Source organism: Electrophorus electricus, chromosome 1, assembly GCF_041902795.1.
Source record: "Electrophorus electricus isolate QZ-2024a chromosome 1, ASM4190279v1, whole genome shotgun sequence".
NCBI lineage: Eukaryota > Metazoa > Chordata > Actinopteri > Gymnotiformes > Gymnotidae > Electrophorus > Electrophorus electricus.
The window spans coordinates 37,683,425-37,710,034 of NC_137497.1; the positions used below are offsets into that span (position 1 = coordinate 37,683,425).

A 26,610-nucleotide genomic window follows, 5' to 3' on the forward strand; every position below is an offset into this window, starting at 1 on the left:
GATGATAGCACATCTTTCTTTTGGTGAGATAATACTGAGAACCTGTTTCTCACCATACAAGCTTTCGGTGGGGTTTAGGTTATGGGAGAGGGGTGGCCACTGGTTCTGTGGTCAGTCAGTCATTCTTCTGAGGATTGGAAGGCATACTTTGGATTATTTTCCTGCTGCAAAAAAAACAAACAAACAAAAAACAACAACAACAACAACCCAGTCTTAACCTCTGGGCGCAAGAGGCCAGATTTTGTTATATAATCTGTTGATATTTGATGCAGTTGATGCCATAGTTACTAGCAAGCTCTCAAGTGTCTCTAGAAGAAAAAAAAAAACAGCCCACAGCATCTCAGATCCACCACCACATCTCACAGAGGGGATTAGGCTCTTCTCTGCGTGGCCTTGACTCTTGTGCCAAAGCCACTCTGGTGTTTGCTGCCAAAAATCTCTGTCTCATATACAAATCTCTATTTTTGTCTCCTCTAGCCTGATTCCAAAGTTTCAGTGCTGTTTTGCAAACTCTACGTATCTATGTATGTGGTTTGATAACAACAATGGCTGTCTTCTTGCTAGCCTTCTGAATGACTTGTTGGGTGTCCAATTGTAGTGTTGGAGACTCCAGGACACAAACAACTCCCGCAACTGTCCTAAAGTGGTCCTTTCTCCTCACTGTACATGAAACATTACCCTAATACTAGAGATGTTTTAGGTAAATAAGAAGAATTTCTGTATTTGTTTATTTCAGTAATTGTGACATGTTTTTGAGAATTTTTCTCCCAATTTTCCACAGAGAAAAAGTTTATATTCCTCAGATTTTCAGTGTATGATCACATTTTTCTAACCTTTTTAAAAATCACTTTTACAAAGATATTTATGGAGGGTACTGCTACGGTAGAATGGCTCAGATGTGAATATAGAAATTTTTTTTACCTTTTACATTGAATATACATTGAACATGTTAGAACTGATGCTAAAATGCTTTTTGGTCATTCCAGTTTTCCCCTGATTTAGTCATCTCCAGCTCTTGTTAGTCTTGTTAGTCTCCTAAGTGAGAGCACTGATCTAGCACAAGGTAGAATATACATACAGAGGCTTATGTGGTTTTCATGACTTTACCTACCAGTATTGTATATTTTATAATTTTTATAAATGTCTAATTTTAGTGTCCCTTTTTGCAGAGCACTAAAAGAAGAAATCTAACTGATGAGCATGGTAACTTGCACCTCGTTGTATTCTACAATTAAGTCCTCAACAGTAGGGGGCGGCAAATACCTATCTATTAGACCAAAATTAACCTTCTAATTTTGGGGTCAAGAAAACTGCAGATTATATCAATTTGTGATTAATCTATGTTTTTATTTTGCATGCTCGACAATGAGTTATAAAATGGAGGGCATCTCATTATGGCTTTCTGTATCTGTAAAACAGTACCTACTTAAATGCTTGCAGGTATCCTGATAAATACTTGTAGAAAAAAAAAACTGCAATACAAAGTGCTATTGAATGAACAAAACTGCCAATTTACACATAAATGCGTCTTGGAAAGCCCGATAACTTACTGTTTCATCGTTTACACATTATGGTGAAAGCTGGCTATTGTAGTCTAATTAATGGGGTTAGAGCTCGTTAACGTAATAGCCTTCAGCTTGATAAGACATGCAGCTGAACAGCACAGCTTTGTTCTACATAACTAAATAAAAAAGTGGATAAATACTTCTATTTTAATTTGCTTTCTAGAAGGTTCTAAGTTCATTTAAAAATAAATAGAGCATCGTTGTCGGTTTGAGCTATAACGTCCCGCGATATTACCCTAAAATGTCCATCTGTTTGTGATAGTAACATGCCCTGAAAGAGCTTGAGTTCCAGGAACTGAAGCGTGCTGACAGTTATTCGGAATGTCTAACAAATGAAGGACAAACGACTTGAATCACGGACTTCGGTCACTTACATCCAAGCAATGCTCTTGTGGTCATTTAAACGCCACTGACATCTAGCCTATGCCGGCTAACTACTGCAAAGCAGCAAATCCAATATGAACTTTGTATTTCTTTTGTTTAGCATGTCAAAGTGAGCTCACATTTCTTTATTTTAGCATGTTATAGTGAGCCCACATTTTCTTTGGTTCATTGGGTTTATCCGTGGATTTACACGGATGTGGAACACATTTTGCAACGCCTTCATGCACAATCACGTGAATTTATCAGGTAATATATTTTATTTGTTCATGGAACAAATTAACCACCGGAGAAGACGTACTATTTGGGCAATAATTTGTGGTATGGAAATCATGCAAGCAAAATTCGGTTTTCCAACGACGGCAATCTGCCCCTAAAGTGCTGTTCCTTCTCCCACCCATTCACTTTCTCGTCACTTATTCGTTGACAGGCAATTGCAGATATTCTTCCGCAACAAGGAATAGTTCTGTCATTTAATTTAATGACATAACAACTCTGTGAAATACAGACGATTGCAGAAGCATTAGGACAGACTTTATGCGGTTTATCAGAACTGAAGCTTCTGCAGCCAGTTCAGAAAGTGACCTTTTTACGACTGCATTTTGGTTTGGCGGGAAAGTAGGCGGATGAATACTGAGAGGAAGGCTTACAGTCAGGATGCGGTCTTATTCGTAGTGCGATGCCAGACGCCCCTCAGTCGGCTTCCAGAGTTCAGGAGGAAGAAGTAGACAGTGTCCATGTGTTTAGTGTTTACTACAGATAGCTACTTGCTTTGGATTTGAATTACAATCTCGGGCAAAGATTGCAATTATACATGTTGTCAGGGACCACTCTAAAACATTGGATTTTATTTTCAGTCCTTCAGGGTTTTTTGCTTAATTTCGTGCCATTGTCACGCTGAAAAATTCTGAAACTGGTTTTGTTAATACATGGTAAGAGTCTTTGCTAGACATGAGTTAAGTGTTGTTTTTCGTTGCTCTTTGGATGAGCATAATGCGATAATTTTCTCAAGTTGATTTTTTAAATGCTAAATTACGGTTAGTTGAATGTTGCTGAAGTTAGTTTTTTTCCGGTATAATGCGGTGTATAGTTTTATGTGTACCCAAACATTAGCTGGTAGCGACATGCCGACCGTTTTGCCTGTTGGGCTTGATCCTGTCTGTTTGATAGTTAGGTTAGTTGGTGTTTTACATGCAGTGTCTATTCTGTTGGTTGTTAGGTTAGGTGGGGCTTTACATGCAGTCTCTATTCTGTTGGTAGCTAGGTTAGCTGGGGTTTTGCATGCAGTGTCTTCTGTTTTGGGAACGTCTGGGTACTGCGTAAACGATTTTTGACGAAGCAGGTCAATGCAACAGTTCTGCAAAGGACTGCATACCAATACAGACTATTAAATCTAGGATTTATCTTACTTTGCACAGGTAGTTTGTAATTTGCTAGCTGTGTTAACTGGGTACTGAATGACTATTTAGCTAGCTAGCTAATCTAACCGTTATTTCTTTGCTCACCAGAGACATCATGCCGATGAGTACGAGTCTGGCGAGTAAAAACTACGATTACGACTACGACTCCATCCAACCATATTTCTACTTCGATAACGATGATGAGGACTTCTATCACCATCAGCAGGGACAGCTTCAGCCACCAGCTCCCAGCGAAGACATTTGGAAGAAATTTGAGTTGTTGCCAACACCGCCTCTCTCCCCAAGCCGCCGACCCTCGCTTTCCAGGCTGTTGCCCTCCAAAGAGGACCAACTTGAAATGGTGACAGAGTTCCTCGGAGACGACGTTGTTAATCATAGTTTCATATGCGATGCGGACTATTCCCAGTCGTTTCTCCAGTCAATCATAATACACGATTGCATGTGGAGCGGATTTTCCGCCGCCGCGAAGTTGGAGAAAGTGGTTTCTGAAAGACTTGCATCACTTCAAGCTGCAAGGAAAGACTCGTCGTCAAGCGACAGTACGGAAAACCACGCCAGTCGATTGAATGCCAGCTATCTGCAAGATCTCAGTACCTCGGCTTCGGAGTGCATCGATCCCTCCGCTGTCTTCCCATACCCGCTTACGGAGTCTCCCAAAGGCAGCAAGGTGAAAACGCCACCCACGCTGCCGCTGGAAACGCCACCTAACAGCGGCAGCAGTAGTGATTCAGGTACGTTCAATTCCCCGTTGATCGGAATGTTTTTAATTAACATGCTTCGTATACTGTGATCCCTGATGTCCTGTGGGCAACATCAGGTTAACAGAAGCTTGTGGTTGGCAGGCGCCCACAAATGTCAGTTGAACTACTATCTATTCGTGTCATAGGCGCAGGGTTGAGAAAGTGCAGTGTAGCGGTTATGGGATTGTTCCGTGGTGTCACGGAGGGTACGCGAGTCATTTTGCAATAGGTGATCTGGGCATGTGGTCGTTGCATAAGTGTCGTTTCCCCCCCCCTCCCCCCGCCCAGCCAGACAAGTCTGAACCATAAGCAAAGCTTTTAAGGCTGCAGCGTTTAAATATCAGCTGACGAAGAAAGTGGGTGGGGACAGGAATGCAGAGATTTTTTCTTTTCTTTTTTTTCTTTTTTGCGTGTGGAATGCCACTCGCTACATTCCACTATTTTCCCACAGCTCTGATCTATGGGAACAAGCACTAAAGAGTTGATCTTTGACACATGACCATATTTCATTTCTCATTGCAGAAGACGATGAGGAAGAGGAGGAGGATGAAGATGAAGATGACGAGGAGATCGACGTGGTGACCGTGGAGAAACGGCAGAGGAGGAGCGAGGCTGAGGCGTCCGACACACGGCATGCGAGCCCTCTGGTCCTCAAGCGCTGCCACGTCTCCACCCATCAGCACAACTATGCTGCCCACCCCTCCACCCGGCACGAGCAGCCTGTCATCAAGCGCCTGCGTCTGGAGGCCGCCCCGGGGGGCGGGGGAGGGGGCGGCGCTCGGCCTGGCAAGCAGAGGAAGTGTGCGAGTCCCCGTACATCGGACTCGGAGGACAATGACAAGCGGAGGACTCACAACGTGCTGGAGCGGCAGAGGCGGAATGAGCTCAAGCTGAGCTTTTTCGCACTGCGTGACGAGATTCCTGACGTAGCCAACAATGAGAAAGCAGCCAAGGTGGTCATCCTGAAGAAGGCGGCTGAGTGCATCCGCAGCATGCAGACAGATGAACAGAGGCTGCTGACTGTCAAGGAGCAGCTCCGGAGGAAGAGTGAACAGTTAAAACACAGGCTACAGCAGTTGCGGAGGTCCCGGCTTTGAGCCTGTGAGACAGACTTAAGAAAAAAAGACATCTTAAAAGTTGTTCCCCCCCCACCCAGCTTTTTATGCAAGTTAAAGACTGTTGCTGTTGTGATGTTGCATGCCCAATGCAGGTTTATTTGTTTTTTTTGTTTGTTTGTTTTGTTTTTTTGTTTGGCTTTTTTTTGTTGTTTTCTTGGTCCATGTTTAAAACTGCCACAATTTAAAGTTGAAGAGGTGGTCAAATAGAATAATTTGTATTTAAGTCATTTATTTTTATTAATAAAATTAAGAAAAAAAAAACAGGGCACAAAGCCCTAACAAAATAATTTGTACGTTTTTGTATATAATGATTCATATTTACTAAGAAATGTATTTTTGGATCTGTATGGTCTGAGTATTCCTCAGACAGTATTTTTTGTTTCACTGTATCGTTAATTCATATGTTCTAACGATTCTGAATCATAAATGCATTTCTTTCTGAAAACAAAGTCTGTGTTTTCCTTTTCACTACGTACACTGCATAAAAGAAGTTCAGCATCACAAGGAGGGAGCTGATGTTTTAAGTAATTTCTTTACATCCCAGCCCAGGGCTATGTTAAAAGCATTGTTTAGACATGCATTGCAGTCAAAACAAGCCTTTTCTGTTTTGCCACTAGTGAAAACGAACCTAAAAGTGCTCTCCTGTGTAATATTTCAACATCTGCAGTGTTGCAAGCACTGGCCACAGGAGATTTGTGAATGTGTAACATACAGTGCCTCAGATTAGAGGTGTTTTGTCATATACAAGATAGCAATGCAAAGCGTTGCCTCTACAGTAAGTTAACATGTCTAAAGCATTTTTTTTATCTGGTAAAGCTGATTGAACATCTGCCTGCAAATTTAAGATGAACAATAAAGCAACGCTGAAAAATAGGTTAGTATTTCACCTTAAACTGCAGAGGCATTGCAGCGACCAGCTAGACCTAAATGCACACATCCGGCTACGTGTTGTAAATATTTTCCTTACGCATCTTTAACCCTGAAAGCACAGCTGATCGCCCGTATATATGCATTTCATCAGGTGTACGCAGTCTACCGCAGCTGCTCTCCGGTGCCAACACCCACTTAGACTGGTGCAGTGATCTGAATATATATATGACACCGAGATTTACCAGGTCTGGAAGACAGATATATAGCTATTACTCTTGCGGTATTAGGGATTAGCGGTGCATTAGAAATCGGTGGTAATTTTTTTAATCTTCTTAACCTACGCGAAGCAAAATAAGAGCTTTCGCAATGCTCTTAAATGCCCCTTCTTTAGTTTTCGTAACATCCCATCATTTGATAAAATGATTTGTCCAGGATAAAAAAAAAAATCTATTCTTGAACTTTGTTAAATATCTCCTCCTAGCTATTAAAACCTTTTCCAAGAGGGTTAATGCTAGCCGAGACTGCGAGAGATTTTCGAGCAGCACCCCTCGTGATAGCGCGGCGGTGAACCCATGACGTCACCCACTGTATCTGACTGTATGCAGAACGTTCCGCGCGTGCTCTGAGCACATGGAAAAGAGGTCGACACAGTGGCGAACCGTAGTGTCCAGTACCACAAAGAATAACTCTACAATGGAAGTGGAATATGAAAAACTATTCAACTACATCACATGGCAAAAGATGGTAGGTTATTTTCGATTTCAGTGCAACTTGTATAGTGGTTGTTGCCTGCTAATAACATATCTGTGTACCTGATTTTGCATATTCAGCCTACTGACCTTAAACGTGATAACTGGACAACACATTCGCTTTATTTATATTTGATATTTTTAATGACATCCGATGTAAAGCAACAGGAATCAGTTGTTTATTTAAGTTGATTAGTTCTTCCTGGAATAGACGTGCTTTCTTAGGAAGGCTATTAAAGTTGCTTCAGCATTTCTATCTGTGTTAATTTTCATGAAAAAATCCCAGCATTATTTCGTCTGAAGCACATTGTCCTCTAAAACAAGCTCTAAGATCAGCCAGTATTCATATTGTAGTCTTTTTCTTTGTTTCATTCTGAAAGTCCTGATCCAGTGCCATGCTTGTGTTGTGTCTGGTCATGTTATTAGTAAATCTTTATTGTGTGTATCACTGAATTAATAAAATTCTTTGGAGTTCAGTCTCCGAAGACATCTTTTGAAGTAGGACAGCTTCAGAAAGACCAGTTTGTTGTCTTTTTATGTGTGCAAAATGTCCTTTGTCTGTTTGTCTAATCACAGTTTTACTAATAGAATTTCACAAAGGTAGGCAACAGTCATATTGTATCAGTACACCATGCTGGTTTGCTTTATGCAAAAAGCCAGGTACTGATTTATTAAATCCATTTTCACAATGCTTGTGCACAGCAAAGATGAAAGATAAATGCATTTTGGCATTGTAATAATCAGAAAAGGTTTATCTCAGAGGAACAAGAGTTATGTTTTAATTTGAAATACACTGATATATAACATTCTGCATGGCTTCTGAAAGGATGAATGTTTAAGGGCTTGTTTTGTAATTGGTGTGATGAATGAATATCTATACAGTCTAGACGTGTATATGCTTGCAAATGTTTTAACATTAAAGTAATTTGTGCTAGTTATGCTCCACGTTATGAAGGTTCATTGGGGCAGGGAAATGGAGAAATGCATTAAAAGAATCCGTGAATTTCAGAATTGGCAGACATGACCACATGTTCACTGGTAGGTTGGATGGATGGAAAGGTGGCAGGCAGGATGGATGGATGGAACGGTGGCTGACAGTGGTAGCTCAGTGGTTAAGGTGCTTGGCTTCTGATTGGGTGGTTGCTGGTTCAAGCCCCACCACTGCCAAGTTGCCACTGTTGTGGTCCCTGAGCAAGGCCCATAACCCTTAGGTTGTTTTCAGCCATAATTGTAAGTCACTTATGATAAAAGTATCAGCTACATGAATGAATCTTTAGATGCTGCAGTGTCCTCTCATAAGTAAGCCAACAAGGCTTTCATTAGCACAGAAGACAGTGCTTTAAAAAATCACTTTCTTTTAGTATTTAAAGTTCAGGTTCCTGTCTGCATGCCAGTGTCTCAGGCACTGCTACTGCACTGTCATTGCACTGCTACTCTACACTGCCATTTTTCCCTACCACTGCACTGCCAGTCTACACTGCCACTCTCCAGGTTAAGTGAAAGGTCTGTGCAGCTCTGTCTAAAGCTCAAGTTTATCGGGGTGAGTGCTGCTGATTTTGGTTCTCTGTATCAGGGGTTGAGATAAGTCAGCATGTAAGGCTGTATGAGCTCAAGTGTTTTGAAAGAACTCTTATTTTGTTGCCTTGGATAATCTCCTGTGCAGGGACAGAGTTGTTATACCGAGGTATTTAAGCATTGTCATTGTTCTAAGCATAGAAGTTTCCTTCGTCTTTTGTCCTGCTAATGATGGCTTATGTCTATATGTGCTCACAGAGCCCAGTGTGAGCTATTAAGACACTTTTGGATCCTTTACTGTTATTCTCATTTAAAAACCAGCCTGCCTTAGTCTAGCTTTGAGTACTGTGTAAACCATGTAAGTTTTCAAGGCTCATACTAAGGTATTTGCTAGGCTACAATGCCTTTTTAGTGGAAAATATTAATCTGGAGTGAAGTTTGGACAGTACTTGGGTAGACTAGGCAGTACACTGAGTGTATGACTGGAAGAACACTTAAACAATGTGCTAAAGTACCTCTATAACCACTGGATGCAGAAATATAACTTTCTACTACTTCCATACAAAAGGGCATACCCATGTTGACTCACCAGCAACAGTAGTTACTAGGCATGATCTACTGAAGTCTTTCTAAAGCTGTCAGGATTTTTCTTTTGCAGTTTTGAACTGACGTAGTGTTAACTTGATGAACAATTAATGACTAAAACATAACATTACGTAGCTGTTGCATGGGGATGACACCTGTGAGTTGTTCATTCTGCATTTATTGAAATGTAACACGTAAGTTAGTGGACCTAAGGCGACGAAATTTTGGGTGTGCTTACACCTGCTGGACAAGTCGGTTTTATAGCAAAGCAGATCAGATGTTATTTTATATGTGCAAAGTGCTGTTGCGAAACATTTGCAGGGTTTCAGAGTTCAATACTGCATCATATGGGAAATAGCTGACATATGCGAGCTCAGTACACAACATTGTGTGCAGTGAGAAGTTGCTGGAGAGTGGACAAGCTTTGCCCCAGTCCAAGTTCCTCACCGTGTAGCTCTTAGTCCAAGCTAAAGGAAGTGAAAGCTATCAGCTGTGTTACAGGCCGAGTGGGAGGGTGCGACTCAGCCGTTCTCCAGCACATAAGCACTCTTGTTTGGCCTCTTTTTTGGACCGGTTTCCCTGGGTTATGTAATCGCTCCGTTCTGGAATGGAGGTCCCTGCTGAGCCAGACACTCAGACAGATGGAGATTGCAGAGCATGGCGCGTCTCACTCTTTACTCTCTCTCCTCCACTCCCCTGGCCTCTTTAAGCCGCAACATCACTTCCTGTTGATCTCATCCTTCTACCTGCCTTCATGTCACACAAGCAGTCTCTCTGCTAAATGGTTATTACTTGCAATTTTTTTTATTCTTTGCCTTCTTTACACCCTCTTGTCTTTCTCCTCCTGGTTTTTCATTTCCCTGTCTCCTTAATCCAAGCCGCAGACACTCCCCAATTCCATATGTGCAAGAGGACTGGGATCTGAGGGCTTTGTTCCCAAGCTTAGCTTCATTCACTGTCTCTCACGCCCTCTATCTTCCTGCCTGCTCTCCTCCCTGCAAATATGCAAGCAAAAATAATTAAAGAATTAAGTGCACAGGGGCTTGACATGAGAAAACGCTCCATTATATCTTTATCTCCCACTCTTTGCCATCAGGCAGTGTTGTTGGCGGCTGTGACTGTGTTTCGCTCGGCCGTGTTGACCTCACGCCGTCTGCCTGCCAGACCGCTCAGTCTCGCAGTAGCAGAGCTGGAGTGGGCAGGCACAGCCTGCGCACGGAAACGCACTGCTGGGAAACTTGGCCTCCCACACTTATGCATTTACACACACACACACACACACACACACTTACACACGCATGCACACATATGCACAGAGACCACCAAAGAGCAGTGCTCTACCTGGCAGCCTGCTTGCTTACAGTTTTGGCAAACAGCGTGTCACAGCTCGAATGTCTGAATCAGCTAGTGGGGTTCCCAGCTGTCATAATCCCACGGAAAGACTGCGGAAGGACCTGGCTGTGATGTCAGCCTCCTCGTTCCCTGGACTGTCTTTGGAAATTTTTATGATGTGTGAACTTCTTTTTGTGACTTTTTATCACATCCCTTACCCTGAAAGTGACTCCTAAGTCACTCACAAGGGCACTGGAATGCAATTGAATGTTTATAGTATATTTACAGAGTATATTTATTCAGACCCCTGGAAGATTTCCTCAGTCCTGTTTCATCTGCAAAGAGGTGAAAGTGTAAATTGTGTGCATAGGTCAGAGTGTGTCCCTCACTTTTCTTTGTATGGTCCTCTTTGCAGTGTGCATAAAAGTCCAAAGGCAGCACTATATATACTAGCTGGTGAGTTGCTTTAATAGGGTGAAATTAGAGTAAAAATGTTTTCCAGACAGAGCTGTTTACGTAATGTAGTATGTCATGAGTCTGGATTTTAGCAAGCCATTTGCATTGAAGTATAGTGCTTTAGCTGATGTTTACCGTAGCCTCCCTAAACACACTTGCAGACACAGACACATAGACACATTCACAGAGAAGGACATTACATAATGTGCTTAAGCTCTAGGGCCATTTGCTGCTGTAAGTTAATACTGTAAGTTTCAAGTGTTTTAGTCAGACAGATTCCAGGAACGTGAATTGCCCAGTGATGGGTAATTGCTGAAATCTCACCACATGCCAGTGATGTGTTGATAAACATAATCATGTAATCACACTCCCAAAAGCTTTCACTGCTCCCTCAAGTCTCCTGCAAAAGAACAAACTATAGATACAACATTCTCATCCTATGATAGCCCAGCAGGTGGTAATGCAGTAAACAAGGCAGTCACATGTGCAGGCTGAGCTGGAGGGCCAGAGTCAGCCCCTGGACGGCTGCGAGGGCTCCAGCGTGGTGGAGTCAGCCCCTGAATGGCTGTGAGGGCTCCAGCGTGGTGGAGTCATCCCCTGGATGGCTGCGAGGGCTCCAGTGTGGTGGAGTCAGCCCCTGAATGGCTGCGAGGGCTCCAGCGTGGCGGAGTCAGCCCCTAGATGGCTGCGAGGGCTCCAGCGTGTTGGAGTCAGCCCCTGGATGGCTGCGAGGGCTCCAGCGTGGTGGAGTCATCCCCTGGATGGCTGCGAGGGCTCCAGTGTGGTGGAGTCAGCCCCTGAATGGCTGCGAGGGCTCCAGCGTGGTGGAGTCATCCCCTCGATGGCTGCGAGGGCTCCAGCGTGGTGGAGTCATCCCCTCGATGGCTGCGAGGGCTCCAGCGTGGTGGAGTCAGCCCCTGGATGGCTGCGAGGGTTCCAGCGTGGTGGAGTCAGCCCCTGAATGGCTGCGAGGGCTCCAGCGTGGTGGAGTCATCCCCTGGATGGCTGCGAGGGCTCCAGCGTGGCGGAGTCAGCCCCTGAATGGCTGTGAGGGGTCCAGCATGGTAGAGTCAGCTCCTGGATGGCTACAGGACTCTGGCTAGAGGATGTTTGTGTAGGGGGTGGGGTTTGTTGTTGTATACCTTGGCAAGAAGTTTGAATTCTGGTCTATGAGATTAGTTTCGATGCCCTACTGTGAGAGTCCAGCTCTCTTACGCAAACACACGCACACAAATCTCGGATAGGAACAGTTTCAGGGTTCCGAGTAGATGAAGTCACAGGCAAGCACACTGATGCTGTACACACACATTGGATTTATGAAACTGGACCCAAACATTGGTAGCGAATGTTTTGGGGTGGTTCAGTCAGTACTGAAAGCCAAGCGAAGCGAAAGGGAGCAACTGCTGTGCAGAAAGTGGGAGAGGAAGTGTGAGCTGTCATTTGTCCCATTTCAGCTGCCGTTATCGTCTGATTCACAGCTACTATGGTCGTGCTTGTGTGTCTGTTTCCTTGCCAGCCCCACCACATGCTAGGAAAACATGCGCACACCCACGTACACCCCACTGCCCACAGCTAGTGGTAGTGATTCATTGCCATGCTGTCCAGCTGACATGTTGTGGGGGAGTCCATGAGCCATAAGAGGCATTCATTGTTTTACAGAAAGCCAGAGTCCTAAAGGCAGATTAGACATTACACTGGAGGCTTCTCGAAGTCTGTATTGTTTACTGGGAATTAAACTGGAATAGGAGGATTTTAATACAGTCAGAATAAATCGTACTGAACATTTTGACAATGGAATGTGTTAGGAATGAGGCTATATTTGAGAATTTTTTAATGTATATTTTTATGCATATGTATATTTTACATAGTTTACCAGGATAGTAATAAAGGCTGCTGAGACATTATATAACAGAAAATATTAGGGGTTAAGAGAGTGCATACATCAACACGCTCATTGCTTTGTATTTGTCACAAAGAACACAAACTCCATATAAGATGCTGACACTTTGACACGTAGTGCAATGGGAAAAACTGCTTTGTTTGAGTTAATCGTACTTTGACTTGATGGGCCATTTTGGAAATGATTATTTTGAGGAGTTTGTACATGGTGTTGCTTTATTTTACTTACCAGGCATGGGGGTTAGCAAAAAGTGCGTCTAGCTGCACTGAAGCATTCTGGAGCAGAGGTGCTGCTTCATGAATTTTGTATAATGAGTTTTGGGTCATGGATGCTGGGGTGAATTCATTTGGTTAAACAGCCACTCTGGGGTAATGTGTAGTTCTTTGCTTTGGCTTTAATTAATAGGACTGATTTAATTTTCTTAAAAAACAAGATCTGTCACAATGTGGTGCATGGAAGACAGCTGGTGGGGACCTGTTTGCAATAAAACCTGTACAAACCCTGGAATAAATCATATTAACTGTTCTGGGTTTTTTTAATTATTATTTTTATCAGAGATAGTAACTTTTAGAAGTCCCTGCAAAGGTCAAAGGTGAGAGTGATATCTGTCCTTGTCTGACCTTATCTCTCTCTCTCTCTGCCTCTCTATTTGTCTGTGTGTGTCTCTCTCCCTAACTCTCTCCCCCTGTTTTCCTTTGAGTTAATCAAAATGACTGACAGCCTGTACTATGACCTCATTTTTGATGAATCTGTGCACATGAGAGCAGACCTGGCTTTCCACAAGAAGAGGGTGTGTGCTCTGGTTCAGCAAAGAGGCAGTGTTACAAAACATGTTGTGTTTTTAATTTTTTTATTTATTTATTTTATTGGAACTGCCTCCCAGCTACAGTCATTTCGCAGGGGTGTGGATGTGTTCATGAAGCAAGAGCCTCTTGTATTTGAAGTTCACTTCACTGCCTTGTAACAACTTGCTCTTTTGAAGAACCACCTTGTCATCTCTTTTTAACATGCTTAAGGATAATTGTGCATTCGGCCAGTCTCATTTAATGTGGCTATGTAACGAGTATTTCTCTAAAAGTGAATACGGCCATGAAGGTGTCGGAGCGATTAGTAGAAAACCACATGAATGAGGGGAGTTTCTTTATCTCTTATGACACTTCAGAGCTGTCATCTCTCTGTTTTACATTATCCCTCACACTGTTTTTCCATAGTGTTACTGAAAGGGATCCAGTGTGTTGGTGGAGCAAGAGACAAATCTCTGTCTGCATGTATGCATGTGTTTGTGAGAGAGAGTGTGTGTAGTATTCAGTTTTACTCCCTTTATGGTAACTAAATAATAGTAGAGAAATGGCATGAAAGCAATGATAGGAAAGAAAAACAGATATTTTGTTGGTCACACTGAGCAAATGCCTTCTTATTATACATTAATCTTGAACTTTTGAAATCAGAAGTGTTTTACTTCAGGTAACGCTGTGGTTGCATTAAGATGTTGATATAGCTTCTGAAACAATATTGCAAAGGACAACAGGAAAAGCCCAGTAAAAAAAAAACATTGAAAGTGTGTGTGTGCATGGTGTGTACATACACGGGGTGTTGCAGTTGTGATGGTGACAGGGTCAGGGGAAACACCACCCGCCTCAACCCGGTGAAGCGTGCAGGGCCGTTGGAGTCTTAGCCTGTTAGCTGTCTGCAGGCAACATTCCACTAACTGTGAAACTCACTTTCAGACTTTTCCCATTCTTTATCTGAAGTGTGAAAGTGGTTGCTGAAAGGATGACTAATGTTTCCACTGAAGAGTGAGATTTGCAGCAGACCACGCCTTGGAAGAGATGGAACAGACGCTTGGCCATGCAGATCTTACATGGTATATTGTACATCTCGTGTGCCTTCTTAACAGGGGACAGGGCCTTAGGCATGTGGCAGTCATGTGGGTTGTGATGAGCTACACTCCACCGCCTCCTGCACTGGCTCGCCAGGATTTCATTGCCCTTTGCATCCAACGGTGTCGAGAAACAGGAAGATTGCATGCCATATGGAGGGGGTGATAGTGAGCCTCTGCTGAATCATGGTACCTCCCTCTCTCCATCTCACTTTCTCTCTCTCGCTTTTGCTCTCAGACTGAACCCAGCATGTCTTGTACATCAGGTCCGTCTTGGCATCTATGATTTCTGGTCTTCACAGAAAAACTACAATACTACAAGATGCAGAAATGGATTACCTTGGGTACACAACATACATAAAGAGGAATTATTCACATTATAATGTGCAATCTGTGTAACATATATTAACCTTGGTGGACAACCTTTATTGGGTGAAGATTTACAATTTACAATTTAACTGTACCAACATTGACAGTTTACAAAAAGAAAGGAACTTTGCATTTTGCAGTCAACAGTACTGTTGTAGATGTGGTAGTTGCGTGCAAGTGTACAGACAGGAATGCAGGTACATAAACATGCCCAGTGTATCATTCCTGCTCCGTAGTGCAGGAGTACTGATGATAGAGTTCAAGTACAGTGAGTTGCTGAGATTAAGTGAGTGAAACTGGGGGCTGTAGTAGGACTGAAGTTCAGCTTGACTGCTGAATAACCAGAGAACCGATCAAAAAATCCCTTCAGGTGTCTGATGGATATAAGAGGTTTTGCATGGGAAGTATCTAGAACAGGTGGTATCTTGTGGGAGCTTATGATGAAAGTTTGAAACTCATTTCAATGTTCTGGATTCATACAGGTCATCAGTGGCTGGGAAGTCATGAGAAATATGATGACAAACACTCACCTTCACTGGGCAGCATTTCATAACAAATAAGATCATAATAGATCAGTTTGCGAAGCCGTACCAGAATGTTCTCAGATGCTGAGTTTTTCTAGGAGAAAGTGCATGTGTTAATGCAGTTTTGACAGGAGGAGCATGAGCGGTATAGTCATTTTTAAATAATAAGTAGAGCATCTGAACGAGCACACAGCCTGGTGCTCCTGAACTGGAAGTCTGTTAAGGTGAGGAACCGGCAGCATGTGTAAGCAGGAGCTCGGGAATGATATTGTAAAATGCTGAGATAAACTCCAGCAAAGGTATACTGAATGCGGCGCCTCTATTTGTCAAGACATGGCTTACAGCATTATAAAGTGATTACTTTGCTCTGTAGGTAAAGTGTCAAAAAGGAGATATTTGAGAATGAAATATTATGGTTTCAAATTTTACAAATTTTTTTTATGATTCTTTCTCTGTCATTGCTGAAAAGAATTAAAGGACCTATAGATATGCATACCCACCTCGCCTTCATCCCTGTGTTATGCCAACACACTATGGAATTCTGCACACTTTTAATAACAAGGTGCAAATAATTCCCCTACAGACTTTCCCATTGGCCTACAGGAGGAGAACATATTCCCCTATAGGTTTTCCCATTGGTTTACAGCAGGACAACATATTGTCCTACAGGCTCTCCCATTGGCCTACAGCAGGAGAACATACTCCCCTACAGGCTTTCCCATTGGCTTACAGCAGGAGAACATATTCCCCAACAGGCTTTCCCATTGGTTTACAGCAGGAGAACATATTCCCCTACAGGCTTTCTCATTGGCTTAAAGCACGAGGATGTATTCCCCTACAGGCTTTCCCATTGACTTATAGCTGGAGAACATACTCCCCTACAGGCTTTCTCATTGGCCTACAGCAGGAGAACATATTCCCCTACAGGCTTTCCCATAGGCTTACAGCAGGAAAATACATTCCCCTGCAGTTTTTCCCATTGGCCTACAGTAAACCAATACTTAGCATGAGTTTGCTAAAAATACCTGTTCATGGACATTCTCCTAGACATAGCATTCCTCTCCTTGGTAAACACACATTGGGGCCTCTTAACTGACAAAACCACAAACAAACATTGACTCATCGCTGTTCCATCAAAGCCCCTGTGTTAATCTTTCTCCCAGCCCTCATCTGGAAAAGTGTCCTCTTGCTGTGGTTCACACAGGGGACACTTGTGAAAATGAGCTGGGTGGGCGCATGACAGATACATCAGGACTGTGGGGGAAAGCCATTAGTCATCATGAGTTGTGAAATAACGCCCATACCTCTTGGCAGCACTCCATGGCGACGGGGTGATTGACACAAGCCGCAGGGCTCGTTTCTCAGGCTCTGATCAGGGGAGGGCCCTGTTGCTGCTACCTCTGCTCCAACACGCCTGGTCTGACTGGCCTCACCAGTCAGTTATCATCATGTTAATTGAGAGGACTTAGAACTGCAAAATTTCAGCATAGGTGAGGATTGGAGCTGTACCCAGATCAGTCTGCCTGCTCTTTTATGCTTGACCTGAGGTCTACGTGCTTAAATTGAAACAAAACAGAGGATGCAGGAACATGCCACAGGGATCCAGTGGCATCCACATGCGTGACTATGCTAACTGCCAATCACTTCTGTGTTTGTGGTTCAGACAGACTGGTGGTATGCAGTCAAGAAGTGTGAATGTGGTTCATACTCATTCATGGAAAATTAGCTACAGAGAGATCACAGCAGCTTGGTTTAACTGTTCAATTGGTTCTACCATGCACCAGCCAATATTAAGTCATTCTAAATTCTAAAATTAAATAATTTACATTATTTAAAATGGGCCAAAATCAGTGGTAGAATTTTTGTCTACCGGTCTTTACCCACTGAGAAGGGGTCAGAGATCAAAAGCCACTCGGTGGGGGTCCGACAGAGCCACAACAGTCAGGGCAGAGAGGTGATGATGGCAAATGGGACATTTGGGGCTTCTCAGCATGACACTTTGAGAAGAACTCGAGAAAAAGGTGCGTTGACAAGAATAAGTGAGCTGTGTGTTTCTCAGTTTTTCATTAAAGCAGGCAGAGTGAGAAGGTGTGGGGAACCAGTTACAGGGAGAGTGGGAGACTGAGACAGAAGGAGAGAGAGGGCGACAAAAAGAAAGTGTGACAGAGAGAGAGAGAAAGAGAGAGAGAGAGAGAGAGAACGTATTGTATATCATAACTGGATTTGCCTTGTTTAGGCTTGTCTTACCAACTTTTGTTCAGTGCAGTTACAGGAGTAAAACAACTATTGCAACACTGTCTGCCGCTTAACCTAGTTAGTTCTATTGAAGCCAGTTACACAAATGCCTTTGTGGCTTTTTTACCCAATTCACTATGTCAGTGCATTCCTCAGTAATAGCACCTTAAATCTAATCAAGTGGCAGCTCCATTAGATGGCTGCAGACACTGTAAAACCTCCATTCATTAACACATCATGGGTTTCTAAACAATACATTTTACCATTCTGTGTGTCATACATGCACCAGACATGAACTTTCTAGTAGTAACCTGATCGTCTTTGTCATAATCATCATCACTGCTCTTCATGCATAATATACTTGAAAACCTTGTAACTACTGCATGAAAGAAAGAATTTCTATCCCGTTGCCTTGCATTTAGTGTGTTTGAGTCTTTGTCAGTTTCACCATGGACCAAGCAGAGGTGAAGCAAGTTTCTCTTACCGCGGTCTGCGCTGGTCTTTTGTGTAACTGATGTTCTAGATAACAAGAGTGAGTACACAGACCTTGACACATGGGCCTAAGACTTGCGTTGCCTTCAGGGACTGGGTGAGGAAAATAAGTTAATAAGGAAAATAAAATAATAATTTCATCTCATCTAACAATTGGAAATCATGGTTCTGCTACAAAACTCAGAACAGTACCGAATATTTACAAAGTAGTTAGTGTGCAGGTTAGTGTGCAGGAGACATAGTATAACACCGAGACATGTTAGTGAGGCTTTTTTCAGGTGAAAGTCCTGTCCGCGGGATCCTCACTGTAGATTCTTCTCGCCTCTATCTCCATGCCCTGAAAAGGAGTCAGCAAGGCCAGAGTGCTCATCAGAAACAGTCTGGTCTGGCAGTTGTCACAGCGCTGAAGGTGTTTTGTCTAAACAGTCACTCACTCACCGCTCCTCTCATTCTCTCTCTCTCTCTCTCTCTCTCTCTCTCACTCCCTTTCTCTCACTCTCTCTCCAGTGTCTCCCAAACTTTAAACAAACATTGGCGTCTCGTGTAAATATTTAGTACTCACTTTTAGAGTGTTCAAAGGCTCCTGGAGAAATGAATGAAGCAGTTTTCTCCATGCTCACCTCGAAAAGGAGGAGCCAGACAAAGGTGCAGACAAGGAGCCTGACTGAGTGGGCATTTGGTGAAAGGGCACAACCCCGGAGTAAAGCGGACCTGGGACCTCATTTCTTTGATGTGAATGATTGGGTTATTTTCTGCAGCAGCAGATTAGTTAGTTTCTTATCATTAAATATTGCCATAAATAGTTCAAATGTGAATCTTTTGGATCTGACATTTCCTGTTGTGGACAAAACATATCTTTTAAAAAGTATCATTATTAAAAAAAATCTGCTAGGGGCTTGTTCATGCTGTTCCCAGCCGATGGACATTAGCCTCTAGGTATGAATGAAACTGACCATTGCCACTTCTGACACTGGCCTTGCAAAACTTGATGCATAGCTGCAAAAGAAAACAGGAAGGTAGTGCTTGATTGAAAATGAAGTACCTGTGGAGGAGGCTTTCTAGAAAACATTGATTTTCTCTGTGCATTGGAGGACTAACACCCTCAGTTGTCATGTCTCACCTGACACAGTGCACAGCTCAGTGAGAAGCAACCCTACCGTTTTGGAGGAAATGGGTGCAAACATCCATCAGTTATTCCCTTATAGCAAAGAAGCAGTGAAATGCTCATTTACAAATATGTGACAAAAACAAATGTTTCACACTGTCTCATCAGTGTCCAAATATACAAATACCAATCGTGCATGAATTACGGTTCATGCTAATGCACACTATCAAAGTTCTGAATGACACTGTCTACCCAGCATCTTACATTCACCTTGGAAATTCAATAGCTGTTCAATGGCAGTTTATAGAGATCAGTGCATTGGCCACAGAAGGCCAAAAATAATGAGTCACACCCACACCGTATGATCTGCAACATGCATAGAAAAGTTATTAAGAATCTTTCATTAGCTCAGACAATATGCTTCATTTTAGCGGCTCTTTCATTTTAGAGAATAAAGGGATTCATACTAATTTCAGATTATACTAAAGATTAGAAGGTTAAATGAGTTATTCACTACTCAGTGAATCACATAAGCCACCAATGCATTCGTACTGAGTCCATGTTAAAAATAGAACCCTGCAATCCAGCCCAGCCCAGACTACAGCAGAATGGAGCAACTGTGGTCATTGTCTTGGTGGCCTCGTCCCTGGCCCTGGGTGTGTGTGTGTGTGTGTGTGTGTGTGTGTGTATGAAAACATTGCACTGGTGGAAAATGATGCGTATGTGGGGCTAGCGGTACTTGTGCACATAATTTCTCACTCGACCTCCCTTTAGTTACGAGTAGGAGAAAAACCTTATTCACTTGGTCCGTTGCCCTTAGCCCAACATATCCATCCACAGGCTTTGCTCCCTCCACTGCAGGGTGGCCTTTGGCAGAGGCGGAGCTTGCCTTTCCAGCATATGGGTGCAAGCAACTGAAAGAGTATACCCAGCCAGGACACAGTCCCAGTAAAATATCTTGACAGACAGGGCTTACTTTCCACCACACCAGTTGCACTGACTCACTGAATCTGAAGCACTAATGAAGTTGTGCTAAGGTAAAACTTGCCTGCCACAGACCTGCTCACTCCCTCTCTGCTGCTCATGTCCCTTTAAGAAATTTATGGAAATAATAACTGGGTTGTTTTTTTTTTTCCCCCCACCATTTACTTCACAGTCTGTCAGTACAGATGCCACCACTTTATCAACCGGTGCTATTGTCAGGCTATATATTAATGCCTTTCATCAGAATTCTGCCCTTAAAAACTATTTGAATGATTCCAAGGTAACAGATAATTCCAGAGATCTTATGGAGAGTGGAAAATGCCACATTATCCACTCTCTTAAAACATTTTAAAGGATGAATTGTTATGGAAAATATTTAATAACTGCAAAAAACATACATCATGTATGTGTATCATGTATCATGATATAGTAATGCCACCGGTAACAAAGGTTATTTCTCGGAGAAAGTAAATCCGAGAAGGCAGCATCCAGACATCTCAAATTGCATCACTGAAATAGAGCCTTCTGTCTACAGCCACCACTTTCAAAGAGCCAGCACATGCTAGTGGTTTGCTAATGCAATTAACCAGGACAGATGAGAGCAGAAATTGTTGATTTCTTTGCACAAGCAAAATTTGAGATTTAGAGCAAGTGAGATGAGCCTTGGTGCTTAACACTGGAAAAACAACTAGCTCTCCATGAAGGTAAGAATGACCAGGACCTTTATCCTGCTAGCAACACAAGTTGTATACTAGTGTTCTTGTGGGAACTCTGGGACACATCACCCTATCTCGTCATGTACCTGGCTTGGTTCCAGAAGATGCAGCGACCTTTACCCGCAAAGAGCCAACATAAATATTCAATAAGCTGATTCCCAGGAAGACTCAGAAGTGAGGCATTTGGCCTAACTGTACCAATAGAACAAGTACGTTATTCATTTCACAATACTAAAAGCAGGATGTGATGTCAGTGTTCTTTTGTTGTCATGTCATAATTCAATCTCTCAATCTCTCTCTCTCTCTCTCTCTCTCTCTCTTAATATTCCCAGGGCTTGAGGACTTGCCCCCCCACCCCACCAGCTCTGGGGAACTACTATGATTTTGTACAGATATGCATAAAGATATGCATTAAATACAGATATGCATAAATCATCAATTCAGTTATCCAAATCCAATCCAGGATCCCCCCCCCCCCAACAAAACTGTGATAAAGACAAAGCAAACAAACTGCAACAACAACAATAGTACATGAAAATGTGTGAATGTACGCCCACGTATTCTAACATGTAGTGGTATTTACATCTCATACTTAGACTTCATCTATGAAGTGAACAAGAGAGGCCTCAAAAACAAGAGAAAAAGAGAACTAAGAGAAGGGAAAAGTCGAGCATATGTGAGATATGCGTGTATGAAGTTGTGGTTGAATGTATATGTGTTTGAGTTAAGAGGCGCGTATTCGAGCTCAGTAAGATTTCTCCTCTCAAGTTCACAAACGAATTGAAGAGGAAGTATACATTCGGATGACGTAGCTGTGTTATTCAAAGCTTGTAAGCAGACAATAGTGTCATTCTGTGAGCTGAAACTGTCGCGCCTGCCTTATGGTCATGAACAGCATCGTTGCTCACTCATTTGATTTACATGGCGCGTGAGGTTAATGATCGGAAATGAAGGAAGGGACTTATGAATGAGTGTGGAAGACAGAGGTCATGACCATGAGTCAGCCCTCAGACACTTCCGACTGGACAACAGGGATCATCCCTGTGGGTCACATCACTTGCCCCTGCCTCTTCGCTTCCAGAACACATTTGAGAAATGTTACAGAAAACCTCTTTCTGAATATGGCTGTTTATTTCCTCAAAGGGCGCACACAGCCGCTGACTCACCAGATTGAGAGACACAGACTAGTTAAGTCATCATGCACTGGTCCATTATGATAACCCCTAGTTCTGTTATAGTTTGATAAAATGACATTTTGATTAATTTCAGTCTGAGGCATTGATTTGCTGAGACATGTTGCATGTCAGAAAAATGTAACTGAACGACAGTCTTTTCAGAACAGCTAGCCAACCAAGGTGCTTGTGATTAGCTAATCAAAACAATGGAACAGGTAGACCTATTTTGTAAATCTAACACAAATGTGTTTTATTGCGCTAGTTATGCTAACAGTGGCTTTTGTGTTGTAAGTACTCATTGCTGTCTACAAACATATGCATTTATTTATTTACTTATTTATTTATTGGAACAAAAAAATAATAATAATGGACTTTAAAGACCAAATAATGCTTTTGGATATGTAGGAGCCTAACCATCTTAGACCCTCCCCCTTTAGTTTAGTCCCACGCACCTGTTTCAAGAGGTGCCTGTCAGTCAACTTTAATGTGTGCAATTTACAGGCTGCAGCTGTGTATATGATTTCCAGTGTTACTAATAAGTAGATAAAGCTTGCAACCTCAGGAAACCTTAAATGTAAAATGTAGATCTTTACAAAGCTTTTTGGCCAATCACTCTGAACTACACATATATCATTCATAATATATGAATTATGTAAAGACATGATTCAGTTGGTTAGGCTAGTCTTGTGTGTGACACTGAGGTTCGAGGTTCAGTGTTTACATCTTACTCTCTCTAAATCTCTAATTTACTTCTTGATGACTGTTCTCATGCAGTCTTGCGACAGGGTTAACAGCAACAAAGGCACTTTTAAACCTGCAATAAAAATCCCAATCTGAGGTCATTGTTACTCACAACAAATTAAAACATTATTTTACTCAGCCTGAAGAGTTCATATTGTAAGTTTAGAGATTTACTTTCCTGAAGTTTGACTTAACTGGTCATCACTGTGTTATCGAGTCATACTGTGTTACTTCCTTAGAATGATCTTATATTCTGCTTTGTTTTTTTATGTATCTTACAAGGTTTAGGAGTGTCTTCTCTTTTGCATAAAGGAATAAGAAGCCTATTGTTGCTGTGCAGCTAAAAAAAAATCATTGGTCAGGGGCCAAAACTCCTGAGTCTTCCCATCATTCCACATTGCTTGACTGAACCAGTGCGGTTAGGCAAGAGCACAGGCTCACTTAAACCTGCAATGAATAATCTTGGTAATTTTCCAATCCAGGCTTTAGAATATCTAGAATATGCCCTGCATTTTTTAGTGTTTTCCCCTGTTTTAACACTGCAATGAAGAGCCTGTTAAATGCCTAATGAGTCAAGTGCACTGGGAGCTGGGAGACCAGCAGTGCAGAGTACTTGCAGGCAGTGGGAGACGTGCCTTTGGGGATTAAAAGCCTTGACTTCAGACTGCGTTTCAAGCAACAGTAAAGAGTGTTGGTTTGTAAAGCTTTAAGTGTTGTTAGAAAAAGTATTGGATAAAAATAGGATTGGATTAAGTATTGGATAGAAATATCAAATTGGATTTAAAAACAATTTGCATGTGGAAATAAACAGTTTTCTGCTGATATTGACTTAATGCCAGTTATCATGTTTTGGTTGCCAGACACTTCAAGAAATTCAAATCTTGAGATTAAGCGGAAACAAAACTTTTGTTTTAGCATTCCTCCATCTCCAATTATTCACTAGAGTTTCCATTTCCTCCAGGTCCATTGGGGCAGCTGCTGCTCTGCCTGTAATTGGCTCAGGTCATCTCTAACGAACACCAGGGTTGTCCGGAAAGAACATCTTACTAACCCTTAAGTCCATGCACTCTAGCCTTCAACGGGAAGGGCCCCTCTCGTGTTAAGTGATAAGGCTTGTCTGTTGCCTGTGGCCAGCGTGAAGGCTCGCCTGAGGGTGCGGAAAGGCAATATTTAAAGCAAGTCTCCACGCTTAACATCAGCTTGTCTGCTGGCCAGCTGGGTTCCTGGCTGTTTAGCAAGACAAAAAAAATCAGACTTTGTCATGCTGTGATATATATATATATATATATATATATATATATATATATATATATATATATATATATATATATATATATATATATATATATCTCATGATTAGAATAATTTAATTGCACAGTACTCCTGAACAGAGAAGGGTCTATCTGCCACCACCATACCACTCTCACATATCCTGTCTATGAATGAAGCTCATTTTCTCTGAACAAAGACAATAAGGTCAGGCATTGTAGGACTCTTTAGCCAAAGATTAAATTATTTTATTTATCTATGTATTATTTTTCAGAGTGTTTATGATTAGTTGTCTTACAGAACATCTTAGGGATGGTTCTACCTGACACCAAAAATAGGAGAACACCACTATCTGAAGAACACCAAATGGTTTCTTTAATGGGAAAGCTTTCTTTTACATGGAATACAAAGGTGCAACTCATATATTTGGCTAATTTGGGTGTTATTACTAAATATGTCCTAGTTTGAGAAAATATTGTTAACTGTATTTTTGTAAAGGACAGGTGTAGATCTACACCAAGATAAGGTTTGCAAGATATCTAGGGCAAATGCCAAAACACTCTTGTCATCAAAGTCAGAAAATAGAACTACAAAATATAAAACTGAAAGGAAAATAATGGATTTGATTAGAAGCTGAAAAGAGTAACCACTAGGAAACACTTGTGTTCTATTTCTGGAAAACATTGAAACCAGAAAGGAAAGAGGATATATAAAACGTGCGCATATGATAGCAATGGTGACTCTGGCTTTTTATAGCGGTGAGAGCGAGACAGGTGCTTTATCTGTGTGTCTGTGTGTGTGTGAGCGCTTGTCTAAAATTACACTTGCATTTTTCCCCAAATGTCTGCTTCATGTCAGAGTTAGTCACCTGCCCATCCTCCAGATTAAATAGAAAGAAAAGCTTATGTAGTAGTCATACGTACTAAAATCCAGCTGATTCCTGGAACAGGAAAATTCCAAAATGTACCACATATCAGCTGGCTTGTCTCTTTAAGAGTTTTCAAAATTTTCTTAATCTGAGCATTATTTCTCCTTCGTGCATCATTCAAGGATTTCTGAAAATGTTCAGACAGTGTGCTATGCTATTAAATAATGTGCCCAAGGTCTTTGTCTTCTAAAGTGAGAGTGAGTGTGTGTGTGGGTGTGTGGGATGTGTGTGTGTGTGCTGAGGTGTAACCCGCATTTCTGAGCCACACAGATGACGTCTGACACGTTGCCCTTAAGCACCGGATCACCATAACTAGAACAGGCACCAGAGGGGGGGGAAGTGCGTCTCCATGTGCCTGTTTGTGTGGGAACATGTCAAGCCGGTCCCTTTTTAAACAGCCTCTCCCCTTCTCACGCGTTCTTGCCAAAACCTCATCACCATCCCAAGAATATCCTGTTGGAAGTGATCCGTGGGCTCCTGCCTCTCCCGTTACGAAGCATATCGAGCGTTGTACAGTAGTGATGGAACGTGCTGCTAGAGGGCTTGAGTGGATGCACTGAGAGCAGGAGCCACACTCACACTGCCTGAGTGGCAGCTGAGTGCTTAAATATGACTCTTAAAGGAATGTGTACATTTGTACTGGTCATCAGAGTTTTCACTGAGATGCATTATGACTGTGATTTGCAGGTAGTCTTACATGCAAATAAACTTCTTACTCTGCATTGTTTTCAAGATAATTTTACGGCATTCTTACACTTATAATCTAACTTTTGCAATTATCTTAATCAGATGAAGCCTTAATCAGACTTAATCAGACTGAAGCAAAGTATTAAGTGATCCATTTTCTGATAAGTCACTAAGGAATGTCAATGAATTTAGGTTCATCAATATTAAGTCATGTGTTCCATGAAGACATCAAGTCTCTTGTAAAGCTTGAATAGTATATTCAGAGAATCACTGGTTACATTCGAAAGCCAAATGGTAGGAAAGTGTTGGGTGGCATGAAGTATGGGTGATGTGGTTTATGGGTAGCAGGGAGTATGTGTGCCGGAGTATGGGTGATGTGGTGTATGGGTGGCATGCAGTATGCGTGGTGTGGAGTATTGGTGATGCAGTATGGGTGATGTGGTGTATGGGTGGCATGCAGTATACGTAGTGTGGAGTACTGGTGGTGTGGAGTATGGGTGATGTGGAGTATGGATGATGTGGTGTATGGGTGGCATGCAGTATGCGTGGTGTGGAGTATTGGTGATGCAGTATGGGTGGCATGCAGTATGGGTGGTGTGGAGTATGGGTGGTGTGACCTAGATCCAGGCAGCATTAAGACTGAGCCTGTGTAGAATCCTCCTCTATGATCCACATATGGCTATGGCAGAGGATCTTTCCACTGTGAGTGCTCTCACTAACGCTAACAATAGTGTGGTAACCCTAAACAGCTGTCAGCTGATTGAGTCCATGCTACTGCTTCTGGTGGAAGTGGTGACTGAGAGGTTTACAAGGTAGACTAAACAGCTGACCATCAGCTCTGCTCCATATACATTGGGCTGAGAGGAAGGCAGAG

The 26,610-nt window shown here is 42.3% G+C and overlaps 1 protein-coding gene and 1 long non-coding RNA gene across 13 annotated transcripts in view; both read left to right on the plus strand.

Moving 5' to 3' along the window:
- Positions 1-2,608: 2,608 nt before the first annotated feature.
- Positions 2,609-5,678, plus strand: myca (MYC proto-oncogene, bHLH transcription factor a). Of its 2 annotated transcripts, none has more exons than XM_027004387.3 (3): positions 2,609-2,878; positions 3,455-4,098; positions 4,630-5,678. In XM_027004387.3, exons 2-3 carry the CDS (start codon positions 3,462-3,464, stop codon positions 5,202-5,204), a joined length of 1,212 nt encoding a protein of 403 aa, XP_026860188.2. In that variant the 5' UTR covers positions 2,609-2,878; positions 3,455-3,461; the 3' UTR covers positions 5,205-5,678. The 2 variants fall into 2 exon arrangements, with proteins under 2 accessions (XP_026860188.2, XP_081574826.1); XM_081718700.1 differs by lacking the exon at positions 2,609-2,878 and adding an exon at positions 2,893-3,364.
- A 1,017-nt stretch (positions 5,679-6,695) lies between these two features.
- LOC113573800 (uncharacterized) overlaps positions 6,696-26,610 on the plus strand; it is a 36,074-nt gene continuing 16,159 nt past the window's right edge. For 6 of the 11 annotated variants that reach the window (XR_014124779.1, XR_014124781.1, XR_014124767.1 and 3 more), the window contains exon 1: positions 6,699-6,839. This is a non-coding gene — a long non-coding RNA (uncharacterized LOC113573800). Of the gene's footprint in view, positions 6,840-14,181; positions 14,701-26,610 lie in introns of those variants that run through there. The other 5 variants (XR_014124772.1, XR_014124769.1, XR_014124780.1 and 2 more) reach the window with 4 other exon arrangements.

Coding starts and splice junctions, on each gene's coding strand:
- myca (XM_027004387.3), top strand. CDS start 3,462: ATGCCGATGAGTACGAGTCTGGCGAGTAAAAACTACGATTACGACTAC. Junction 4,099..4,629: donor CGGCAGCAGTAGTGATTCAG/GTACGTTCAATT, acceptor TTCTCATTGCAG/AAGACGATGAGGAAGAGGAG.